General features: G+C 46.5%; 1 protein-coding gene across 4 annotated transcripts in view; it reads right to left on the bottom strand.

The window, feature by feature from the left end:
• Positions 1-19,780, bottom strand: part of LOC125632591 (uncharacterized) — a 63,834-nt gene extending 44,054 nt beyond the window's left edge. For 2 of the 4 annotated variants that reach the window (XM_075125093.1, XM_075125096.1), the window contains exons 1-4: positions 19,650-19,780; positions 12,584-12,647; positions 4,611-4,700; positions 1,522-1,600 (exon numbers count right to left, since the gene is read on the bottom strand). In XM_075125093.1, coding sequence (XP_074981194.1) covers positions 1,522-1,600; positions 4,611-4,700; positions 12,584-12,647; positions 19,650-19,659 — 243 coding nt within the window. In that variant the 5' untranslated portion in view covers positions 19,660-19,780. The remainder of the gene's footprint in view (positions 1-1,521; positions 1,601-4,610; positions 4,701-12,583; positions 12,648-19,649) is intronic. The other 2 variants (XM_075125094.1, XM_075125095.1) reach the window with 2 other exon arrangements.
• Between the last annotated feature and the right edge of the window lie 5,047 nt (positions 19,781-24,827).

Raw genomic sequence — 24,827 nt, 5'->3', positions numbered from 1 at the left:
GGCACTTCCCACGGCTCCCAGGAAGTGGCCATCAGGTCCCTGCGCCCCTAGGCGTATGGGCAGCCAGGGAGGTTCTGCGTGCTGCCATTGCGTCTGCAGGTGCTGCCCCCGCAGTTCCCATTGGTCACGGTTCCCAGCCAATGGGAGCTGCAGAGTTGTCACTGGGGGTGGGGGAAGTGCGCAGAGCTTCCCTGGCCGCCCATGAACCTAGGGGCCACAGGGACCCAGCAGCTGCTTCTGGGAGCCGCGTGGAGCCAGGACAGGCAGGGAGTCTGCTTTAGCCCCTCCCCCCACTGCGCTGCCGACTGGAGCGGCCAGTGTGCCTTTTCGAGCTGGTGTTCCGGTCAAAAACCAGATGCCTGGCAACCCTAGCTCAGGTACCACAGTGACAGAGGATCTGGGCATAGGTATTTTTCAGCAAGTTCCTGAATCCTGCACGGGTCCTTTATATATCTGCATATGAAGACAAGGACAAAAGCCACTCCTTAGGTGCTCAGGAAATGTCTGCCCCTATTTAAATGCCACTGATGAAGGTATAGGGACTAATGTACCCAAGTTACAGCTGTTTAGGTGCTAGGTGATGCTAGGTTTTTAGCTGTAGTTGATACAGCTCTTGTGTGAGTAGCACATGTAGGCCATACTCATCATTACATGGCTCCTGATTCCACCCCCTTTTCTGTTCTCTGTGGATGTCCTATACAGCATCTTGAATATTACAGCCTTCAGAGTCAATATAGAAGATTGTCCCCTGACTGGTAACAACACGCTTCCATTTTGTAGTATAAACAAGACCTCTCTGTTTCATTCCTGAATCATGCCAAAGCATTGCACAAGTCAGAGCCATTGTCAAAACATAGTTAGGGGCCCATTTGCACAGCAAAATGGAACCATGCTGTAACAAGGTTACTTCATGGAGTGAGTTGCTATAAGGGGCTGTCCAGGAATTATGTAACGTGTAAGGAGGTAGGTGAGCCCTTAATTCTGCATGTTTGTTTCAGTGTTACAAAGTATTCCAAAGGGTGGATTGGTCTTGAAAAATCACCAAAAAATGTGGTACGTTATTTATGGACAGTCCCTAAATTTTTCCCCTTTGCACTTCAGAGGCGAGGAGGGAGTGAATTTTCCTAGTGTTTGGTCCAAGGGAGAGGATATTCAGTGTGTGCGCACTGGTGAGTATCTTTATTTTCAAATTCTTTATAGACTAGAACTTTTGTAACCAGAACTGTAGGAGCAATAACTACTAACAGTTCCAGAGTAAATAAGGCCTGTTAAGCTGGAGAGATGTAAGATGTGTGACTTGAGGTGACTCTACTGCCTGGTCAAACTGGTTGTGTGTGAGGGTGTGTGTGTGTGTGAGCTAGCTAGGGAATGTACATTTAAAAGGAAATGGGGGGAGAGCTTGAGAAAGCAAGAGGCCAGCAGGAATGAAGAAACAGATTAGTGTGCTGCATTCGGGTTGTATTTAAAAAAGAGATTTACTGAGTGGGAGTTAAAGAAATCTAGACAACATTAGAAAACTACCTTCATCTTCTGCAACACTTTTTCCGCTTGAGTGCTGATTTTTGGTTGAATACTGGTAGCCTTTTTAGCCTGCTCTCTTGTTTACAATGTATGGTTAAGGAACAATTTGCTCAGATGGGCAAAAGATCAGACTAATACAGTTTTATTATTTCCAACATTCATTTGGTAACTGGGAGCATATTAGTGGTGGTTTTCTCATTTTGTTGCTAAAATTACTACAATCAGAATAAAGAAAAGGAGTACTGGTGGCACCTTAGAGACTAACAAATTTATTTGAGCATAAGCTGTCATGAGCTACAGCTCACTTCATCGGATGCATGCAGATCAGATGTGTAGGCATCCCACTGTGCAACTCACCACTGTCCCCAGTGCACAATCCTTTGGGAAGTTTTAGCAATGCATGATGGGTACAAGCAAGGACTTTCTTTCCCAATTGGCAGATTACCATTGGAAATGTGGAAATGCCAGGGGTGAAAGTAGGCCGGTACGGCATACCAGTAAGAAGCCAGTACTAGTCTGTACGCAGCCGATGTTAAAGCGCTGCCCCTTTTGCTCCCCTCCGGGCCGCTGATGCCGGGGGGGAGAAGAGGGAGAGGGGGCGGACAAAAGGAGCAGCTGCCCCAGGGGGCCGGCGATTTAAAAGGGCCCGGGGCTCCTGGCTGCCATTGCTGCTACTGTGGCAGTGGCTGGCGCCCTGGGCCCTTTAAATCTCTACTGGAGCCCCGGGCGGCGTGGGCCAGGCAGCGCGGATGGGCTGGCTGGGGGACTGATCCCCAGCCCCTCCCCTTCTGCCTGAGGTCCTGCCCCTTCTGGGGGCCTGGAGCCATGCCCCCATACCGGTAAGTGTTTAATATTACTTTCACCCCTGGGAAATGCTAATAGTAACCCTGGGGGACCCAGCCTACCCCTTGCTCCCCTGACTCATGAAGCTGTACAGCAACCAGCTCAACAGCACTACATTCTTCCTTCTGCTCGGGATTGCTTGTGCATGGTGCCACGGCACCCGCCATGATGAGCGTGGCCTTTCAGAGTTGGGGAAATGAAGAGGGAAGTTCTCAGTTGCATGATTCTAGTAGTACAGGGCAATGGGACTGAATAGTGGCGCCCTTTTCCACAGGAAGTGGGGATTTTAGCTGACATCTCAGTCCCGAGGGTAACAGAAGCAGAGAGAGCACAGCTGCTGTTGGTGTCTCGAGCCGCCCAGGCTTATATGCATGGGCAGCCGGTATAATAGGCCAGGGCGCTGCCGCTGACCTGCCGCCAGACAACTGGGCCCCACCCCTTCCCCAACGCAGCGAGCCAGCAGCTGGCTGACTGAGGAGGCTTGGCCGGGTGCTGGGGCCGGCAGCTTGAAGGGGGGGAGGTGGGAGGAACTGGCGCTCGGGAAGGCTGCCAGCTCAGCTCGGCGCTGGGGCCGGCCCGACTCTGGCGGTGCTGGGGCCGGCCCGGCGCTCGGGTGGGACCAGCAGTTCGGCCCACTGCTGGGGACAGCCCGACGCTCGGGGTCGGGGGGGGAGAGGGCAGTGGCTTGGCCCGGCACTCGGGGGGTGGAGGGGCAGGTGGCTCGGCCCAGCACTGGGGCTGGCCTGGGGCTCAGGAGGGGAGTGGGCGGTAGCTCGGCCCAGTGCTGGGGCCGGCCTGTCGCTGGGGCCAGCAGGTGTGGGCTCCTCCGGTCGGAGGGGGGACCCTCAGGGCTTTTCCTTTTGGGGGAGTTCGGGGCTCCAGGGGGGGGGCGGGGTCTTGGATGGAAGGGGCGGGGCTTGCAGGCTAGCCTCCCCAAAGCAGGGGTTCACCTGGCACCCATGCCCATATGCTGCTTATCTGTGTACTGCAATGGTGCCTGCTGAAGTAACTGCTGAGTGGTGTGGGAAAGTATCCTACTGTGGAGGAAGAAATAAGGCAGCCCTCCCTAGAAACTTTTGGCACAGGATTGCAGACTACCTGACATGCAGCTCTTTGTAAAAGTGGCACACCTATGGCTCAGCAGTGGATCGATTGTTGGTCTCCCTGGCCTTCGAGTATGCCTGCCACAGGTCCTCGGCTTTCATTTGGCACTGCTGCTGGTCCCTGTCATACCCCTTCTCCTGCATCCCCTGAGCAATCTGCTCAGACATGTCTTGTCAGCATTTCTACAGCTGGTTCATAGCTGTGCCTGCACAGACTCTTCTCCCCATAGGCCCAGGAGATCCAATATCTCCTGTTTACTTCATGCAGGAGTGTGTCTGGAGCGTGTTGCTGACGTGATCAGCTGGCCAGTTGCACTCAACAATGGAGAGCTGCTAGATGGGCTCACCCTGCCAGGCAACCAGGAAAAGGAATTTAAAAAGTTTGCAGGGCTTTAAAACTGGGGGGAGGGGAGGGCCTTCCACTCTCTGTGACCCCTGGGCAGTGGAGTTCACAGGAGCATTGTGGGACAGCTGCTGGAGGACAGTGTGGGCTGACATAAGTAATGCAGTGTCTACAGAGGCACTCTATTCACTTAAGTACATCGACTATGGCTCTACGCTGCTTGGGGTGGTGGTGTTACTATGTTAGCATAACTGCGAGCTTCCAGCAGTGGGAGACCAATTTAAGTGTAGAGACATGCACAGCTAGGTCAATGTAAGCTGCCTTGCATCAACCTACCTTTGTAGTGTAGACCAAGCCATAGTTTCCAAACAGGCAACTGAACTTTGTATCCAAGACAAAAGTTCAATCTGACACAGAGGTTGTCATGGTCTCTGCTGTACTCCATCCCCAGTGGTGAGAAAGTCCTTTCCCTATAGAATTCAGTCTATTCTCAAACTAAGATAAGAGCATACCCATGAGACCTGCAGGGATCAAATGTATCCTCCCAAATAAGGGGACTCGCACACACATTCCAAACAAGGAAGAATCATCCATGGAGCCCCACACAAAAGGAATCCTCTTCGTGTCCTACAGTAAATGAAATGATTCAACTATGTTTTTTTCTAGCAGGAGAATTAAGTACAGTTCCCCAAGTGAATGCTGCAACATTCTGTAATTCTTTATCAGGTGCAATATGGTATTCTGTCAGGAAAAATAAATAGCTTTTTAAATAATAAAGATTTGTTTTTTTTAAAGGATATAGAAATGATGTCTCAAGTTCCAGTAGGTAGACTTCTTTCTGCAGATTCTTTATGTACTCTGCCTCAATTGAACTCAGCGTGTCCATTTGTCTGCAGAAAGAGAAAGAAAAGCAAAGGTGAGGGTTTTTTTACAAAGCATATTCCAATATACTCTAGAGCAGGGGTAGGCAACCTGCGGCCCACACACAGCCGGTCAGGGTAATCTGCTGGCGGGCTGCAAGACAGTTTGTTTACATTGACCATCTGCAGGCATGGCTCCCCGCAGTTCGCCATTCTCAGCCACTGGGAGATGCGGGAAGTGGCCGCCGCTTGTGGGCTGCAGGTTGCCCACCACTGCTCTAGAGGTTATACCCACAGTGGCATCTGTTTGTCACTGCTCCTTTGAAAATCAACCTTAGCCCCTATGAAAGTAACTGTCTCATTTATGGAAGCTGGCAAATAAACCTGTTACAAAAAAGAGGAGAAAGATGAAGTGTCTAATCTTCTGCTTTTGTGCTACTGGTTCCTCTTACCAAGTAATGGGCCTTCAGATGGCAATACAATCAATGTCAAAAACTCCTTTGTGCCTATGTTTTGTTGTGGTTTAGTTTTTTAATAATTCTTGAGCCACTAGATGAAACAGATCTTACCTTTTGGTTTCAGCAAAGCCATAGTCTATTTTATCTTATCCTTAATACATAAGTTTGCAGTGGTTGGGACAGAAAAACTTGTGATGGGATCTGTATGAAAGTCCATATTTTCTGCCTTTAGTTCTGACTTTAACATATATATATATATCAGAGCTTCAGGTTCTATACTGACTGCAACTTCCAGCCTTAGTTAACTTTTTGACTTTTTTATGACACTTCAATATTTATAGCATAAATCGAACATGTACTTCTGAGATCCATCTTTACTGATTTATTTTCAAACAAACATTTTCCCACCTTAGGTTTAAAAAAAAAATTAAAACTCCCCCTTCCTCCACTATCCAAATTCAAGAGCTGATTGAAACCAGCATGCAGCCATTCACCTCTGCCTCAGGCTGAGGATGGTGTTTCCTCTTAGGATATGTCTACGCTGTAATTAAAAACTTGTGGCTAGCCTTTGCCGACTGATTGGGCTCCCACCTCGGCAGGGACTAGAGCCTGGGACATCTTCACCACAATTAAACAGCTCTGAGAGCTCGAGCCCTGTGAGCCTGAGTCAGCAGGCATGGGCCAGTCAAGGGTGTCTAATCGCAGTGTAGTCATAAGGGCCAATTCAAGTTTATCTCCATCCTTCAGCAACCTGGAGTTCCCACACTTCTCAGGTGGCAGTTTGCAGACAGCAGGAGCTCAACCAATCAATGACATAGATGGGAGGAGGGAGGGGTTGGTTTGAAGAAAATAAAATCCATGATATATGTTAAGCTGCTTCCTCTGCTTGATTTTTGTAGGTCTCTTATTTCATGCCTTTCAAAAGCTATGACAGAGTCATGTGCCACATCTGGCGTTAATAGTTTGAATGCTGTGCTAAGTATTCAATGCTATTTGCAAATTGTGACCTCCAGGACAGGGTGTTCTCTCAGCTGTGCTCATTCTTCTGAATCACTCCACTCTGGTCTCATCTTCTTGCCCTCCCCCTCCCCCGCCCACAAGGGTTGTTCTGGCAGCTGTCTCTCAACCCCTTGGGACTTCTCCACCTACCATTTCACACTTATTGATGGCCCCTGTGTCTGTCCAGCCACCACATCTGCAGCTTGAACAACGAGCCACCACTTTACAGCTGCACAATAGCACTACGAGCAGAGCCTTGGGGTGGGACTGGAGGAAGGTGACTTCATGTATCTTTCGTACCCTCCTTCCTCTTGGATTCTGGGCTGCTGTGGGGGCTGGGATAGGTATGAGCATGTGTTTTAGCAGCTCCTGAGCTGCTCTTATTTACAGCAGGGCTGTGAAGCAGCCCAGAAATCCCTGTAACATTCAGCACTATGCAGACACACCGCTGCATACTCCTTACACTGCAACAGGGGGGCCAGTTATGACAGCCCTGCATAGCTGCCAACATAGGGAAATTCTCCACAGGACAGTTGTGGCTCCTTTATGGCCCTGAAGCCTCCATAATCTGGCCCTAAAACTTTATTTGCTAAATAGCTGAGGGCCCTAGGCTCCAGTCCTCTGAGTGAAGGGGATACAAACATGCAGCTGCAGGTGTGGAAGAGTGTAAAAGTTCCTAGCAGAGCTAGGCTAGCAAGGGGTGGGAGAGACTAGAGTGCTGCAGAGTAGTGGGAAGGCTTTGTGTACATGGCTCCCCCACACTTCACAGGGCCTAAACTCCTTCCTTGTGAGGGGATATTCAACAGAAGGTTCTGCCAGAGCTTCTAAGTCCCCCTCTTGCATGTTTCTCCAGTGGAGAGAGTGAAGTAGTCCAATAGAGCATTAAAAATATTCCTGGCTCATTTTGTTAATTCCACTGTATTATTAAAAATGAAAGAATATTAAAAAACATTCGTCATTATGCTTATGTTAGACACTGAAAAGGAACAAATCCATCTCTATTGTTTCTAGCCAGTTTTAGTATTTATACCCTATCACAATTTTCTGATGGGTGGGCTGGGCTGAAAACACCACAGAGAATGGATTAGCTTAAAGAAACACTATTTCCCTTGGATTTTAAATCACGGAAACATTTCTGCTGCTCTGAAGTATGGTAAAGTGATACAAAAGTGAAATCTGAGGCCTTCAAATGAAGCTCTTCTCTTTTATCCCCCTTTTAAGGCGTGGAAAGGTGTTAGCAATGTTAACTATAATAATTCAAATTACCCGGAAACAGTGAATTTCAAGCTTCCTTAAAAAGAAAAATTCTAGTTTTGTGATTGTAGGCTATGGGGAGAAGTGATTAATTTCAAAACCATAAACGCCTCACAACCCTGGGTACCCCTGCGGAGTCTCTCACACATCTGTAGACAAACACATCATCAGTGCTCACAATGCAATATCATTTTCCTTATGACTCTGCTGCATGACATATGCCTTCTTCTCCTACGCTTTCTTCTACTGGATTTCCTATGGCTGGAAATTAAAGAGACCAGGTGGGTGAGGTAATATCTTTTATTTCAGTGGTTTTCAAACTGGGGTACGTGTACCTCTAGGGGTACACAAGGTCTCATCAGGGGGTACGTGAGAAAATCCTGTAATGACAGACAAGGTACTTTATTTAGTAAGACCTGGCAATCTAATCATAGGTATATTATGACTATCTCAGCTGGGGGTATGTGGTAGACTACATTATTTGGAAAGGGGTATGCAGCCTAAAAAGTTTGAAAACCACTGTTTTATTGGACCAACTTCTGTTGGTGAGAGAGACAAACTTTCTAGCTTGCACAGAGCTCTTGTTCAGGTCTGGGAAACGTACTTAGAGCATCACAGCTAAATACAAGGTAAAACCAATTGTTTAGCATAAGGAGTTAACACATATTCATATCAAGGGACCATTCAAGGTGAAATGGCCCATTAAGACCTTTCCAGTCATAGGGCGTAAAGGAGAAAAATATGGCTGGAAATCTCATTCTGAGTGAAGATGGAGTTTTTCAAAAGCGTCTAAGGGTATGTCTTCACTATCAATGTTAAAGCGCTGCCGGGCTGTGTAGTCACGGCACCAGCACTGGGAGCACTGTAAAACAGTGCTAGGAGCATTGTAAAAAAACAGCACTGTAAAAAAACCACCCCCACGAGGGGAGTAGCTACCAGCACTGGTGCACTGTCTACACTGCCACTTTACAGGGCTGAAACTTTCTCACTCAGAGCTGTGAAAAAACACACACCTGAGCGAGAAAGTTTTAGCGCTGTAAAGTGGCAGTGTAGACAAGGCCTAAGAGAGTTAGGACATGTCTACACTTGCCATTTCAAGTGGAAAAAGTCCCTTTTTTGCACAAAAACCATGGGAAAGTCTACACTTACCAATGACTTTATGCGGTGAAACTCAGAAGTTTCACTGCAAAAAGAAAACCACATCCATAAGAGGCGTACAGCTCTTATTGGTGATGCTTCTGTGGTGATGTGCAAGTGAAGACACGTTCTTTGTGTTTACACAGCTTTTAGCCTCCTGAGGATATCCCATAGTGCCTAGGTATATAGTATATAGTTCTGTGGTGACCTAGAATCCTCTTTTTGATGTCTCCGACTCAAGGAATATTTCCAACACACCTCTGAACAGCATACTAACCCACAGAGACCTTCCTACCAACACTACAAAAAGAAGGATTCTGGGTGGACTCCTCCTGAAGGTCAAAACAACAGACTGGACTTCTACATAGAGTGCTTCCGTCAACATCCACGGGCTGAAATTGTGGAAAAGCAGCATCACTTGCCCCATAACCTCAGCCATGCAGAACACAATGCCATTCACAGCCTCAGAAACAACTCTGACATCATCATCAAAAGGGCTGACAAAGGAGGTGCTGTTGTCATCATGAACAGGTTGGAATATGAACAAGAGGCTGCTAGGCAGCTCTCCAACACCACTTTCTACAAGCTATTACCCTCTGATCCCACAAAGGGTTACCAAAAGAAACTACACCATCTGCTCAAGAAACTCTGTGAAAAAGCTCAGGAACAAATCCGCACGGACACACCCCTAGAGCCCCGAGCAGGGGTATTCTATCTGCTACCCAAGATCCATAAACCTGGAAATCCTGGACGCCCCATCATCTCAGGCATTGGCACCCTGACAGCAGGATTTTCTGGCTACGTAGACTCTCTCCTCAGGCCCTACACTACCAGCACTCCTAGTTATCTTTGAGACACCACTGACTTCTTGAGGAAACTACAATCCATCGGTGATCTTCCTGAAAACACCATCCTAGCCACTATGGATGTAGAAGCTCTCTACACCAACATTCCACACAAAGATGGACTACAAGCCATCAGGAACAGTATCCCTGATAATGTCATGGCAAACCTGGTGGCTGAACTTTGTTACTTTGTCCTCACCCATAACTATTTCACATTTGGGGACAATGTATACCTTCAAATCAGTGGCACTGCTATGGGTACCTGCATGGCCCCACAGTATGCCAACATGTTTATGGCTGACTTAGAACAATGCTTCCTCAGCTCTCGTCCCCTAATGCCCCTACTCTACTTGCCCCTGCTCTACACTGATGACATCTTCATCATCTGGACCCATGGAAAAGAAGCCCTTGAGGAATTCCACCATGATTTCAACAATTTCCATCCCACCATCAACCTCAGCCTGGACCAGTCCACACAAGAGATCCACTTCCTGGACACTACGGTGCTAATAAGCGATGGTCACATAAACACCACCCTATTCCGGAAACCTACTGACCGCTATACTTACCTACATGCCTCCAGCTTTCATCCAGACCACGCCACACGATCCATTGTCTACAGCCAAGCTCTACGATACAACCGCATTTGCTCCAACCTCATACAGAGACAAACACCTACATGATCTCTATCAAGCGTTCTTACAACTACAATATCCACCTGCTGAAGTGAAGAAACAGATTGACAGAGCCAGAAGAGTACCCAGAAGTCACCTACTACAGGACAGGCCCAACAAAGAAAATAACAGAACGCCACTAGCCATCACCTTCAGCCCCCAACTAAAACCTCTCCAACGCACCATCAAGGATCTACAACCTATCCTGAAGGACGACCCATCACTCTCTCAGACCTTGGGAGACAGGCCAGTCCTTGCTTACAGACAGCCCCCCAGCCTGAAGCAAATACTCACCAGCAACCACACACCACACAACAGAACCTCTTACCTAGGAACCTATCCTTGCAACAAAGCCCGTTGCCAACTGTGTCCACATATCTATTCAGGGGACACCATCATAGGGCCTAATCACATCAGCCACACTATCAGAGGCTCGTTCACCTGCACATACCAATGTGATATGTGCCAGCAATGCCCCTCTGCCATGTACATTAGCCAAACCAGACAATCTCTACATAAAAGAATAAATGGACACAAATCAGACGTCAGGAATTATAACATTCAAAAACCAGTTGGAGAACACTTCAATCTCTCTGGTCACTCGATTACAGACCTAATAGTTGCAATTCTTCAACAAAAAAAACTTCAAAAACAGACTCCAATGAGAGACTGCTGAATTGGAATTAATTTGCAAACTGGACACCATTACATTAGGCTTGAATAGAGACTGGGAGTGGATGTGTCATTACACAAAGTAAAACTATTCCCCCATGTTTATTTCCCCTCCCCCCACCTACTGTTCCTCACACGTTTTTGTCAACTGCTGGAAATGGCCCACCTTGATTATCACTACAAAAGTTTTTTTTTTTTCTCTCCTGCTGGTAATAGCTCACCTTACCTGATCACTCTCGTTACAGAGTATATATAACACCCATTGTTTCAGGTTCTCTGTGTATATAAAATCTCCCCACTGTATTTTCCACTGCATGTATCCGATAAAGTGAGCTGTAGCTCACGAAAGCTTATGCTCAATAAATTTGTTAGTCTCTAAGGTGCCACAAGTCCTCCTTTTCTTAGTGCCTCGGTGAGCACTCTAGCCAGCAGCTCTGCTGCTCTGATGCCAGGTAAACAGAAATCCACTCCTCCCCCTGTAAAGCCCTGGGAACTTTGAAACTCCCCTTTGTGTTTTCTTGGCAAGTGCTTACTTATCAGGTGACAATTCCTGCTCCCGATCCCCTACTTGGAGCAATGCTGAGCTACTGGAGCTTTTCAGTGTCTGGGGAGAGGAGGCTGTGCAGGCACCCAGGATGTCCTGCGATCACCCCCCTCCCTTCCCACAAGACCCATTTTCAGACTGGAGAGAGCAGCTCTGTGGGATGGCTGCCCTAGAGCCCTGTGAAGTGCTGCTAATGTAAACACTCTCTGACGCCTAAGGAATTAAGTGAGTACACAAACCAGCGCTTTATTTTCCCCGGTTCCCTAACACTGGTGAAACTTATAGTCCAAAAACTCTGCAAGTGTAGACATACCCTTAAGAACCAAACTCCCATTGACTTTCCCTTCAGCATATTTAAAAGTCCTACCCCCCACTCTCATCTTAAAAAACCCCAAAACATTTCTTCCATGAGCCTTATCTCACCTATTCTCTTCCATCAAGGAGGCTTAGGCCAGGCAGGTCTACAAAAACACTGCAGAGGCACCGCTGTAGCACTTCAATGAAGATGCTACTACGCCAATGGGAGGAGCTTTTCCTGTCGGCATAGTTAATCCACCTCCGTGAGAGGCTGTAACTATTGCATGGAAGAAGCTCTCCTGCCAGCATAGTGCTGTCTACATTGGGGTTTAGGTTGGTATAACTGCATTACTCGGGAGGTGTGTATTTTTCACACCCCTGAATGACATAGTTATACCAATGTAAGTTTATAGTGTAGACCTGGCCTTAGAAAAATAAGGAGGGAGGGAAAAAAAGCTTAACATCCTTACTCTGGCCCCGATCCAGCAAAGCACTTAAGCAAGTGAATAGTCCTACTGAATCAACTGGAATTAATCATATTTAAAATTAAGCATATGCTTAAATGCCTTGTTAAATCAGGGCCAGAGTGTTCAGCATGTTGCAAAAAATCAAACTCTTAGTCTGTAACTTGTTTCCTAATTTGTATACCACCTCCTTCTCCTGTACATTGTCTTAGACTATAAGTTCTTTGAGACAAGGACTCTGTGACATTTGTCTACACTACAAGGCACTTAGCACACTTTTGAGACTATACAAATAATAACTTTTCTGTTAAACAAGGAACACCAAGAGGATTCTAATCTTCACATATACCAGGAAAGCAATTTTAAAAGGTAGTTTAATTTGGGGGGAAGAGTTGCTAGTAGCTTTATAGTAAGCAAATGGTCTGACAAATCTATACAAGTAAAGAGTCAATTGGGCTCCAGCAGTAGGTAATGTGCATCTAGAGTCAGACTATAATACAGTGCTAAATATCTTTTTGAAACAAAGTCACAGAAATCCCTAAGGGAAGTTATACTGCTGTTCTACTCACTTGAAACTAGGTGCCAGGTTGCGTGTGTGAGTCATTTTTGAAGCACAGAATTTCTTTGACTTTTCTGGAATTAGAAATGACACAGTACACTCAGTTAAGCACACACTAGGAATACATCATTGATGCGGATACTTAATTGACATGATCTTTAAAATTCAAAGGTCTGATGCACACTTTCAACTTTCCTAATGTTTAGATGCATCTTGAAGTGTTAAATTCTGCTCACCTTGTTTATGGGTCTAATTCTACCGATTTCAATATCGTGATAGGATTATGCACATAAACAAAGTGAGCAGAATTGGGCTAACATTCTCTCTCCTCGCCCTGTGGGGTTTTTTGGTCTTATATTTGACTATGCTGTGTTATATTAAAATAACATACATCTTTAGCAAAAAGAAAAGGAGTACTTGTGGCACCTTAGAGACTAACCAATTTATTTGAGCATGAGCTTTCGTGAGCTACAGCTCACTTCATCAGATGCATACCGTGGAAACTGCAGCAGACTTTATATATACACAGAGAATATGAAACAATACCTCCTCCCACCCCACTGTCCTGCTGGTAATAGCTCAACCCACCCAGCAATATTGTTAACCTATCCAACTATACTCTCAGCCCAGCAGAAGCAGCTGTTCTATCTCGGGGCCTCTCCTTCTGCCCCTCCACCCCCACGAACATGATACAGTTCTGTGGTGACCTAGAATCCTATTTTCGACGTCTCCAACTCAAGGAATATTTCCAACATACCTCTGAACAACATACTAATCCACAGAGGTCTCCCTACCAACACTACAGAAAGAGGGATTCTAGATGGACTCCTCCTGAAGGTCGAAACAGCAGACTGGACTTCTACATAGAGTGCTTCCGCCGACGTGCACGGGCTGAAATTGTGGAAAAGCAGCATCACTTGCCCCATAACCTCAGCCATGCGGAACGCAATGCCATCCACAGCCTCAGAAACAACTCTGACATCATAATCAAAAAGGCTGACAAAGGAGGTGCTGTTGTCATCATGAATAGGTCGGAATATGAACAAGAGGCTGCTCGGCAGCTCTCCAACACGAGTTTCTACAAGCCATTACCCTATGATCCCACTGAGAGTTACCAAAAGCAACTACAGCATTTGCTCAAGAAACTTCCTGAAAAAGCACAAGATCAAATCCGCACAGACACACCCCTGGCACCCCAACCTGGGATATTCTATCTACTACGCAAGATCCATAAACCTGGAAATCCTGGGCGCCCCATCATCTCAGGCATTGGCACCCTGACAGCAGGATTGTCTGGCTATGTAGACTCCCTCCTCAGGCCCTACGCTACCAGCACTCCCAGCTACCTTTGAGACACCATTGACTTCCTGAGGAAACTTCAATCCATCGGTGATCTTCCTGATAACACCATCCTGGCTACTATGGATGTAGAAGCCCTCTACACCAACATTCCACACAAAGATGGACTACAAGCCGTCAAGAACACTATCCCCGATAATGTCACGGCTAACCTGGTGGCTGAACTTTGTGACTTTGTCCTTACCCATAACTATTTCACATTTGGGGACAATGTATACCTTCAGATCAGCGGCACTGCTATGGGTACCCGCATGGCCCCACAGTATGCCAACATTTTTATGGCTGATTTAGAACAACGCTTCCTCAGATCTCTTCCCCTAACGCCCCTACTCTACTTGCGCTATATTGATGACATCTTCATCATCTGGACCCATGGAAAAGAAGCCCTTGAGGAATTCCACCATGATTTCAACAATTTCCATCCCACCACCAACCTCAGCCTGGTCCAGTCCACACAAGAGATCCACTTCCTGGACACTACAGTGCTAATAAACAATGGCCACATAAACACCACCCTATACCGGAAACCTACTGACCGCTATTCCTACCTGCATGCCTCCAGCTTTCACCCTGACCACACCACACGATCCATCGTCTACAGCCAAGCTCTGCGATACAACCGCATTTGCTCCAACCCCTCAGACAGAGACAAACACCTACAAGATCTCTGTCAAGCTTTCTTACAACTACAATACCCACCTGCAGAAGTAAAGAAACAGATTGATAGAGCCAGAAGAGTTCCCAGAAGTTACCTACTACAGGACAGGCCTAACAAAGAAAATAACAGAACGCCACTAGCGGTCACCTTCAGCCCCCAACTAAAACCCCTCCAACGCATTATTAAGGATCTACAACCTATCCTAAAGGATGACCCAACACTCTCACAAGTCTTGGGAGACAGGCCAGTCCTTGCCTACAGACAGCCCCGCAACCTGAAGCAAATACTCACCAACAACCACATACCACACAACAGAACCACTAACCCAGGAACTTATCCTTGCAACAAAGCCCGTTGCCAATTGTGCCCACATATCTATTCAGGGGACACCATCACAGGGCCTAATAACATCAGCCACACTATCAGAGGCTCGTTCACCTGCACATCCACCAATGTGATATATGCCATCATGTGCCAGCAATGCCCCTCTGCCATGTACATTGGTCAAACTGGACAGTCTCTACGTAAAAGAATAAATGGACACAAATCAGATGTCAAGAATTATAACATTCATAAACCAGTCGGAGAACACTTCAATCGCTCTGGTCACGCAATCACAGACATGAAGGTCGCTATCTTAAAACAAAAAAACTTCAAATCCAGACTCCAGCGAGAAACTGCTGAATTGGAATTCATTTGCAAATTGGATACTATTAATTTAGGCTTAAATAGAGACTGGGAGTGGCTAAGTCATTATGCAAGGTAGCCTGTTTCCTCTTGTTTTTTCCTACCCACCCCCCCCACCCCCCAGATGTTCTGGTTTAACTTGGATTTAAACTTGGAGAGTGGTCAGTTTAGATGAGCTATTACCAGCAGAAGAGTGAGTTTGTGTGTGTATGGGGGTGGGGGGGATGTGAGAAAACCTGGATTTATGCAGGAAATAGCCCGACTTGATTATGTAAAGAGTTCATAGAATCATAGAATCATAGAATATAAGGGTTGGAAGGGACCCCAGAAGGTCATCTAGTCCAACCCCCTGCTCGAAGCAGGACCAATTCCCAGTTAAATCATCCCAGCCAGGGCTTTGTCAAGCCTGACCTTAAAAACCTCTAAGGAAGGAGATTCTACCACCTCCCTAGGTAACGCATTCCAGTGTTTCACCACCCTCTTAGTGAAAAAGTTTTTCCTAATATCCAATCTAAACCTCCCCCACTGCAGCTTGAGACCATTACTCCTCGTTCTGTCATCTGATACCAATGAGAACACTCTAGAGCCATCCTCTTTGGAACCCCCTTTCAGGTAGTTGAAAGCAGCTATCAAATCCCCCCTCATTCTTCTCTTCTGCAGGCTAAACAATCCCAGTTCCCTCAGCCTCTCCTCATAACTCATGTGTTCCAGACCCCTAATCATTTTTGTTGCCCTTCGCTGGACTCTCTCCAATTTATCCACATCCTTCTTGAAGTGTGGGGCCCAAAACTGGACACAGTACTCCAGATGAGGCCTCACCAATGTCGAATAGAGGGGAACGATCACGTCCCTCGATCTGCTCGCTATGCCCCTACTTATACATCCCAAAATGCCATTGGCCTTCTTGGCAACAAGGGCACACTGCTGACTCATATCCAGCTTCTCGTCCACTGTCACCCCTAGGTCCTTTTCCGCAGAACTGCTGCCTAGCCATTCGGTCCCTAGTCTGTAGCTGTGCATTGGGTTCTTCTGTCCTAAGTGCAGGACCCTGCACTTATCCTTATTGAACCTCATCAGATTTCTTTTGGCCCAATCCTCCAATTTGTCTAGGTCCTTCTGTATCCTATCCCTCCCCTCCAGCGTATCTACCACTCCTCCCAGTTTAGTATCATCCGCAAATTTGCTGAGAGTGCAATCCACACCATCCTCCAGATCATTTATGAAGATATTGAACAAAACCGGCCCCAGAACCGACCCTTGGGGCACTCCACTTGATACCGGCTGCCAACTAGACATGGAGCCATTGATAACTACCCGTTGAGCCCGACAATCTAGCCAGCTTTCTACCCACCTTGTAGTGCATTCATCCAGCCCATACTTCCTTAACTTGCTGACAAGAATACTGTGGGAGACCGTGTCAAAAGCTTTGCTAAAGTCAAGAAACAATACATCCACTGCTTTCCCTTCATCCACAGAACCAGTAATCTCATCATAGAAGGCGATTAGATTAGTCAGGCATGACCTTCCCTTGGTGAATCCATGCTGGCTGTTCCTGATCACTTTCCTCTCATGCAAGTGCTTCAGGATTGATTCTTTGAGGACCTGCTCCATGATTTTTCCAGGGACTGAGGTGAGGCTGACTGGCCTGTAGTTCCCAGGATCCTCCTTCTTCCCTTTTTTAAAGACTGGCACTACATTAGCCTTTTTCCAGTCATCCGGGACTTCCCCGGTTCGCCACGAGTTTTCAAAGATAATGGCCAATGGCTCTGCAATCACAGCCGCCAGTTCCTTCAGCACTCTCGGATGCAACTCGTCCGGCCCCATGGACTTGTGCACGTCCAGCTTTTCTAAATAGTCCCTAACCACCTCTATCTCCACAGAGGGCTGTCCATCTCTTCCCCATTTTGTGATGCCCAGCGTAGCAGTCTGGGAGCTGACCTTGTTAGTGAAAACAGAGGCAAAAAAAGCATTGAGTACATTAGCTTTTTCCACATCCTCTGTCACTAGTTTGCCTCCCTCATTCAGTAAGGGGCCCACACATTCCTTGGCTTTCTTCTTGTTGCCAACATACCTGAAGAAACCCTTCTTGTTACTCTTGACATCTCTGGCTAGCTGCAGCTCCAGGTGCGATTTGGCCCTCCTGATAACATTCCTACATGCCCGAGCAATATTTTTATACTCTTCCCTGGTCATATGTCCAACCTTCCACTTCTTGTAAGCTTCTTTTTTATGTTTAAGATCTGCTAAGATTTCACCATTAAGCCAAGCTGGTCGCCTGCCATATTTACTATTCTTTCGACTCATTGGGATGGTTTGTCCCTGTAACCTCAACAGGGATTCCTTGAAATACAGCCAGCTCTCCTGGACTCCTTTCCCCTTCAAGTTAGTCCCCCAGGGGATCCTGGCCATCCGTTCCCTGAGGGAGTCGAAGTCTGCTTTCCTGAAGTCCAGGGTCCGTATCGTGCTGCTTACCTTTCTTCCCTGTGTCAGGATCCTGAACTCAACCAACTCATGGTCCCTGCCTCCCAGATTCCCATCCACTTTTGCTTCCCCCACTAATTCTACCCGGTTTGTGAGCAGCAGGTCAAGAAAAGCGCCCCCCCTAGTTGGCTCCTCTAGCACTTGCGCCAGGAAATTGTCCCCTACGCTTTCCAAAAACTTCCTGGATTGTCTATGCACCGCTGTATTGCTCTCCCAGCAGATATCAGGAAAATTAAAGTCACCCATGAGAATCAGGGCATGCGATCCAGTAGCTTCCGTGAGCTGCCGGAAGAAAGCCTCATCTACCTCATCCCCCTGGTCCGGTGGTCTATAGCAGACTCCCACCACTACATCACTCTTGTTGCACACACTTCTAAACTTAATCCAGAGACACTCAGGTTTTTCTGCAGTTTCGTACCGGAGCTCTGAGCAGTCATACTGCTCCCTTACATACAGTGCTACTCCCCCACCTTTTCTGCCCTGCCTGTCCTTCCTGAACAGTTGTCACTTTGGATGGGCTAGCACCAGCAGGAGAGTGAATTTGTGTGGTGGGTGGAGGGTGAGAAAACCTGGATTTGTGCTGGAAATGGCCCACCTGATCACTTTAGATAAGCTATTACCAGCAGGACAGTGGGGTGGGAGGAGGTATTGTTTCATATTCTCTGTGTATATATAAAGTCTGCTGCAGTTTCCACGGTATGCATCTGATGAAGTGAGCTGTAGCTCACGAAAGCTCATGCTCAAATAAATTGGTTAGTCTCTAAGGTGCCACAAGTACTCCTTTTCTTTTTGCGAATACAGACTAACACGGCTGTTACTCTGAAAACCATACATCTTTAGGTTTCTAAACTCTTTTTTTACTTTGATGGCAGTTTTGACTCACTCTATTGTCTCTCTCTCACAGATGTTCAGAAATAAGATTATCTTTAATTGTGATTAATACCAAGCACTAAATGTTTTGCATGAAATTCACATATTTTATTAAAAAAAGAGATACAGTGTGAGGTGGCTTTGTATATCAATTTTCATTTAGAGATGAAAATATCCTAAAAATCAAGCAGCCTAAATATTTCTAATGCACACTCCAATTCACATGCATAGGAAAGTGAAACGTTAAGTAGTCACGCTTGAGTTTCCACTTTTGGAAGTTTGTCCAATGAAGTAAAATCCTGCCACTCAATGGGGTGACATGGATTTTGTTTTAGCATATCACAACCCAATTTTCCCACAGGATTATGTTTTTCAAGCTTCAGAACTGATTCCAGAGCTGGTCCCCCAAATACTGCTGCTGACGCATGGAATCTCCCTGAGGAAATCAATATAATGTTGGAAATAACAGGACAGATGGCAGCCTTAGGTTGAGTGATCCACGTGTTGAATTAATTAATTTAAGGGCAAGTTACAGCTGTCCGTAGTCCATACTGGGTCAAAATTCCCTGCGTGGGGAAGGATTTCAGGATTTGATCCTCAGGGCTGAATTTGGGTTGTGCAGGATGAATGTCACTGATGAATTGGGCCATCAGTCAATAAAGTGCTTTGGGATCCTTCCAGATGAAAGGTGCAATATAAATATAGGTAATTATTGTCATTCCTCCTTCCTCCCTTTCCCCACACTGTCTGTCCTGCTTCTTTACTAATAACATAGATTCTAGCTGTCTGGGGCTTCAGGTCTGATTCAGTTGGAAGCATTTTTATTCTATGCCACAGCTCATTTTTGTCTCAAAATAAAGTAAAATGACCCGCTGGTCTCCTTTGCAACTTGCCTCCATCAGAGCAGGATCTTCATTACAGTCTAGTCCCAAGGGCAGTCCTCTCCCAGTTCCCCCCAGCACTGACAGCACACTGGTCATTCACACACAAGCAGACAGCATTGCTGGGCTTCAGGACTTACCAGGCTGCATCTCTTACATGTATTGTTCAGAAGAAGGAACAGCGCAGAAGAATAACAGCCTAAATGCCTTGGGAGGTTGGAAACTCTTGCTGTCTGTGCCCAGCCCTGTTTGCCAGCCTTGCTGCTGCTATAGAAACCATTTACCAGCGCAGACTCCTTTCTGCAGAGAGGGCTGGTGCTGCATTACACTGGCCACTGGGGGCTCAGTTTACTCCATCTAAAGGGCCGTAGGATTTTTGAAGGGTGTAGGTAGCTGCTGGGATGGATTGAGGCAGAAAAAAATATTATTGTTCCCCTTTAACTGGGGATGCAATTGATCAGATGGGACTGTAAAATAGAATTAATAAGAAAATTAGAAATAGGAAGATTGTGGAGAAAATCAGCCACCAAAGGAGTATCCAAACTCCTACATCATACAGTTTTATGCTTTTCCATCTGTGGTTGTCTTTGAGTGGGGAAGCTATGTAGTAAACTAGGTAAAGCTTGGCAGCCTGATGAGGCTACTGCAGTATTGCCAGCCCCAAGTGGAAAAAATAATTGGAAACCCCAAAATCACAGCTTTGGCTTTAAACTCATGACAGTTTAAAAACCTGTTGGGGGTCTTTTCATTTGCCTCCTGGTTTTTGAGTCTTTAGGGTTGTCTGCAGCCATGAAATCCCTTTAGCCTGGGTCCAGCACTTCCCCCAGTTCAGTCTTTGTTCTTCAGGTGTTTCCCGGAGTCCTCTTATGTGGGGAGTGAAGAACAACAGATGATGTCACTCCCTGCCTTATATAGCTTTAGCATATGGCGGGAACCCTTTGTTTCAAAACTTGGTTCCCAGACTGGTTTGTGGAAAAATACTGACATCCCAAGCTGGAGTCCAGCATCATGTGGCCTGGTTACATGTCCTTGTAGAGTTATAGCAGTCATTACTTACAGGCTATCTGTAGGGTTCTCAGGAAGGCTCAGCAGTTGGGAGATAAGCTTCTCCTAAGGCCTGTTGTTTTCCCTAATGGCTCATTGCCCTGAATAGGTCCAATCAGCTGTCTAGGCTGGAAGCATCTTGTCAAGTGGGCGTTACCTAGTTGCAACTACATTTGAAGTACAGATGCATAGTCGGTATTCATAACTGCAGATAAAAAATGATACATGCATCCAAATAGGATAATCATATGCAGCAAATCATAACTTTTCGAATGACACCTTACATGAACCGTCTTGAATAAAATACATCATAATTAGGCTATAATATCATAATAATATCACTATGAAGAATATGGGGTGTAGTGTCATTTACAGGACTCCAGTGTCTGGGGCTTTTAAGAAAAAACACCGCATATTGCAATCATGAGAGCTGGCAACATGGTTACTGATACTGTCATGTTTATTTAGCTCTCTCACTGTATTATAGGCAGAGCTGATAGTGTTGCCAGTTCTTAAGGTTGCCTATCACTTCCAATGATAAGACCCTCTTTTCACAGTTGCTTAGAACTTTGCCAGATTTAACCATTCAGACTGAAATTTCCTGTACCGTATGTCTGCCTGGACTTTTGGGGAAAGTTTCAGCAAAAATGGTTCTGCTATTTCTGAGCATGAGATTAGGGAAAAAAATTTTTTTTTCTCCTTCATGTTAAAAGAAGTTACACAACCATTTCACTGGGGAGAAACTCTGGTGCCTCCATGGTTTGGCATGTGCTTGAGATGGGATGGTATTTGTGCCAAGGATGTGCCTTTTGCTGTTCCCAGGAAAAAAACTATTCAAATTTGACCAATTTATAAATTTCTGAAAAATCTCGGTTTTCACATGCTCAGCAAAAACTTGTTATAGAATTTGGCAGATAAATTCTCTGAAGAGTCCATCTGCACTGAGCATGCTCCTTCCCAGAGCTGTAGGGGCTAAGCAGGACTTTCCCTGCAGTATCTACTCCTGGCTGTTGTGGCACCAAACACAGGAATTGAGAGCACGGAGACTGTCTCCTCTGTACTCTCAATGTTCCCTCTGCTGGTGCCCAGGAAGCAAGGAGTGAGGATGCCTTCTAACTCAAATGCGAAGGTGAAGAGGCAGATTTGAAGGAGCGTTGTAGAGTATAATGGGACAAGGAACCTGGAGGAGGGTGGGAACTAGGACTGGGGGGAGAATAGGACAGGAGATTGAGGGGTAGAGGGAAGACTGGAACTGGTAGGCAAGAAGATTGGGGATTAGGAGTCAGTGAAGAGGGGGAAAGCTAGGAGCCAGTGGGGTAGACAGATTGGACAATAAACCAGGGGGTGGGAGTGGGACTCAGATTGGCTGGGCAAGGAGACTGGGACAGGAGCCTGGAGGGATTCGATTGAGATAGGATGAGGAGCCTAGCAGGGAGGTAGACTGGGACATGGACAGGCCACTTAGAGGGGGAGACTAGGTCTGAGATGTGAAGCCAGAGGGATGGAAACTAAAAGAGACAGGAAGCGGGAGGAGGTGTTCCGTAATGGCAAGGGAGCTGGACTGGGAGGCAGGAGACCTGCTGTGTAATATTGGCCAAGTTGCTAGAAGAGACAGGAAGAGGACAGGTTGGAAGGGTTGGGGCAGAAGGATTCAGGTCATGGGGAAAGAGAGGCAGGTAGGTCTATGACCACTGCATCAAAGTCATCTGACCTCTGGAATAGAACCCAAGATTCCTGAGTCTCACCAGTCCCTTTGGCATCAGCAAACAGCTGTTAAAACCGCTAGGAAAAGTGTGTGTCCCACCCTCCTCTAATGCTGTTCTACATAGAGGATAATAACCCACTACTGCTATCTGTTACACTGTTAGCGCAAATAGCAGAGATCTGTGTTGTAGAACTAAAGGTTCCAACCCTGTTGATGAACCATGTGGGTGTCAATATGATTTCACATGGTGGAATTTCTGTTTCCTCAGTTTGCTTTTAATAAAACCTAAGAAATTACATTAAAAAAACCCCTATGTTAAAAGAACACTTAAGATTGCAACATCAAGCACTCAACATTTAGAACAGGTCAAAATTAAGGTTGCCTATGTAACCTTCATTTGGCTCCCTTGTGCACATGCGTTATGTTATGTTACAGTCTTTAATTACATGATCACATACTATTTCTTCCACAGGACCCCTGCCTCACTCAGTACACTGAATGGATGGTGGTCAGGGGATGAATCACAGCTGTACAGTGAAGGAGACTCTTGTATGTAGGACCCCTGCCTTATTTGTTGTAGAAGCTAAGTGTGGGTGATGAATGAGGCAGGGATTACAGGAAGAAAAAGGATGATCTCATGGTTAGGGCACTTGAATACTGCCCTGATGAATTGGATTCAATCCCTCTCTCTGCCACAGAGTTTCTGTACGATGCTGGGCCAGGCCCCCGCCAATAATCAGCAGGGGCACAGAACTCCTGTGGGGCCTGGGCAGGGGGAATTGAGAGCTCCTCCAGCCCTGGGGGCAGGGCGGGGAGCGCACGAGAGCTCCTCCCGCCCTGGGGCTGCGGCAGGAGGAACATAATGTGCCCCTCTAACAGCAGTCAAATTCTTATTCCTGTGCATACCCCTGTGCTGGGCAAGTCACTGACACGAAACTTTTCAGAAGTGATCACTAATTGTGTGTTCCTCACTTTCTGAGTGCCCAAACTGAGACACCTGGGGTCTGATTTGCAGAAGCGCCGAGCACTCACAGCTGCAACTGCAGTCAATGGGAGCTTTGAACATATAAAATGTTATATAATGCTAAGTATGCTGAAAAATCAGGTTGGAGGTATGTCAAATTGGGCGCCCAAATTAACGGATACTTTTAACCTTACATCTCTTTGTGTATCCCAGCTGTAAAATAGGGAGAATAGTACCCCCTCATCTCACAAGGATGTTATAAAGATAAACTCACTGTTTGTGATACTCTTGGTTGCTATAATGAGGAGCACTGTAGAAGAGCCCAGGAAGGAATTAATAATTCTGTATTCAGAGCAGGTGTGCTGTGAATGGTGTGCAGTAAATAAGGCAATGAGAATAATGCCAAATAGTTGCTCATTAAGTGTACACTATCCATCCTGTGAACTGAATGATCTAAGGGTCCTGTGGAAAAAATAGTATGTGCTCATGTAATTAAAGATGATCACAATGCGCAAGTGGGTTGAGTTAAAGTTGCACCAGCACCCTTAACTCTGGCATTTACTAACTTTGCTCCATTTTGCAACCTGAACGTTCTTTTTTCATCACATCTTTTTGACAAGGCGTGGCTATTTTGATTGAAATGAAGTTGCAGCACCCCTCTGCCCCTGCCCCACCATCTCTTTGCAGTTTGGCTCTGGTGGAAGTCAGGAGTGCTAGGAAAAAGAACAGGAGGACTTGTGGCACCTTAGAGACTAACCAGTTTATTTGAGCATAAGCTTTCGTGAGCTACAGCTCACTTCATCGGATGAAGTAATAAATTGGTTAGTCTCTAAGGTGCCACAAGTACTCCTTTTCTTTTTGCGAATACAGACTAACACGGCTGTTACTCTGAAACCTGTCATTATGCAAGGAGTGCTAGGAGCGACTGCTCCATCTCTTGCCTGACTGCAGCAGCTCGTCTGCTGTATTGCAGTGACATGGGAGAAAGAGCGGCTCCAAGTGGGCTCTCTCTCTCCCTTTCTCTTTGCAGCAAGGTGCTCCGCTGCCCCGGCCTGCCCCTGGGGGGAAGCCTCGCACTCAGCAGCAAAGCTTTCTGTTCGAGTTCTCCCCCCGGAAAGAAGTCTCCATGTGAGTTGAGGGAAGCCCAGTAGCTGCTTGTTATGGGGGGGTGGAGACACAGTGTGAGTTTTCTGGGGAGAAGGGGCTTGGGGATCACAGTATCAGTTGGCTGGAGGAGGCACAGGCTGAGTTTTCTGTGCATGGTGGAAGGTAGCATCAGTTCAGTTGGCTCATGTGTGGGTGGAGTGGGCAAAGGATCAATCGAATGGGACCATGTGCCCAGAGGTGACGCATCTTTAAAAAATGCTTTAATGTTATGTTTGTGTATCTAGGGCAAACATGACTGTGGGCGGGGCCTAGAGTTTCCAGTGCATGTTGGCTGGGTGGCTTTCAGTGGGAAGTCAGGGTAATTTCAGGTGTCCGTGTGTTTCCTGGCTAGTTTCCATGGTTCTACAATGGCACTTCTCTGTTATTACGTGGCGACTCAAAAAATAACAGGGGAAATGGTATGCAAAATGCTGTCAAATGCACAAAGCAAAACTGAAA

Source organism: Caretta caretta, chromosome 2 (assembly GCF_965140235.1).
Source record: "Caretta caretta isolate rCarCar2 chromosome 2, rCarCar1.hap1, whole genome shotgun sequence".
Classification (NCBI taxonomy): Eukaryota; Metazoa; Chordata; order Testudines; family Cheloniidae; genus Caretta; species Caretta caretta.
This window is presented reverse-complemented; position numbering and strand designations above follow the sequence as displayed.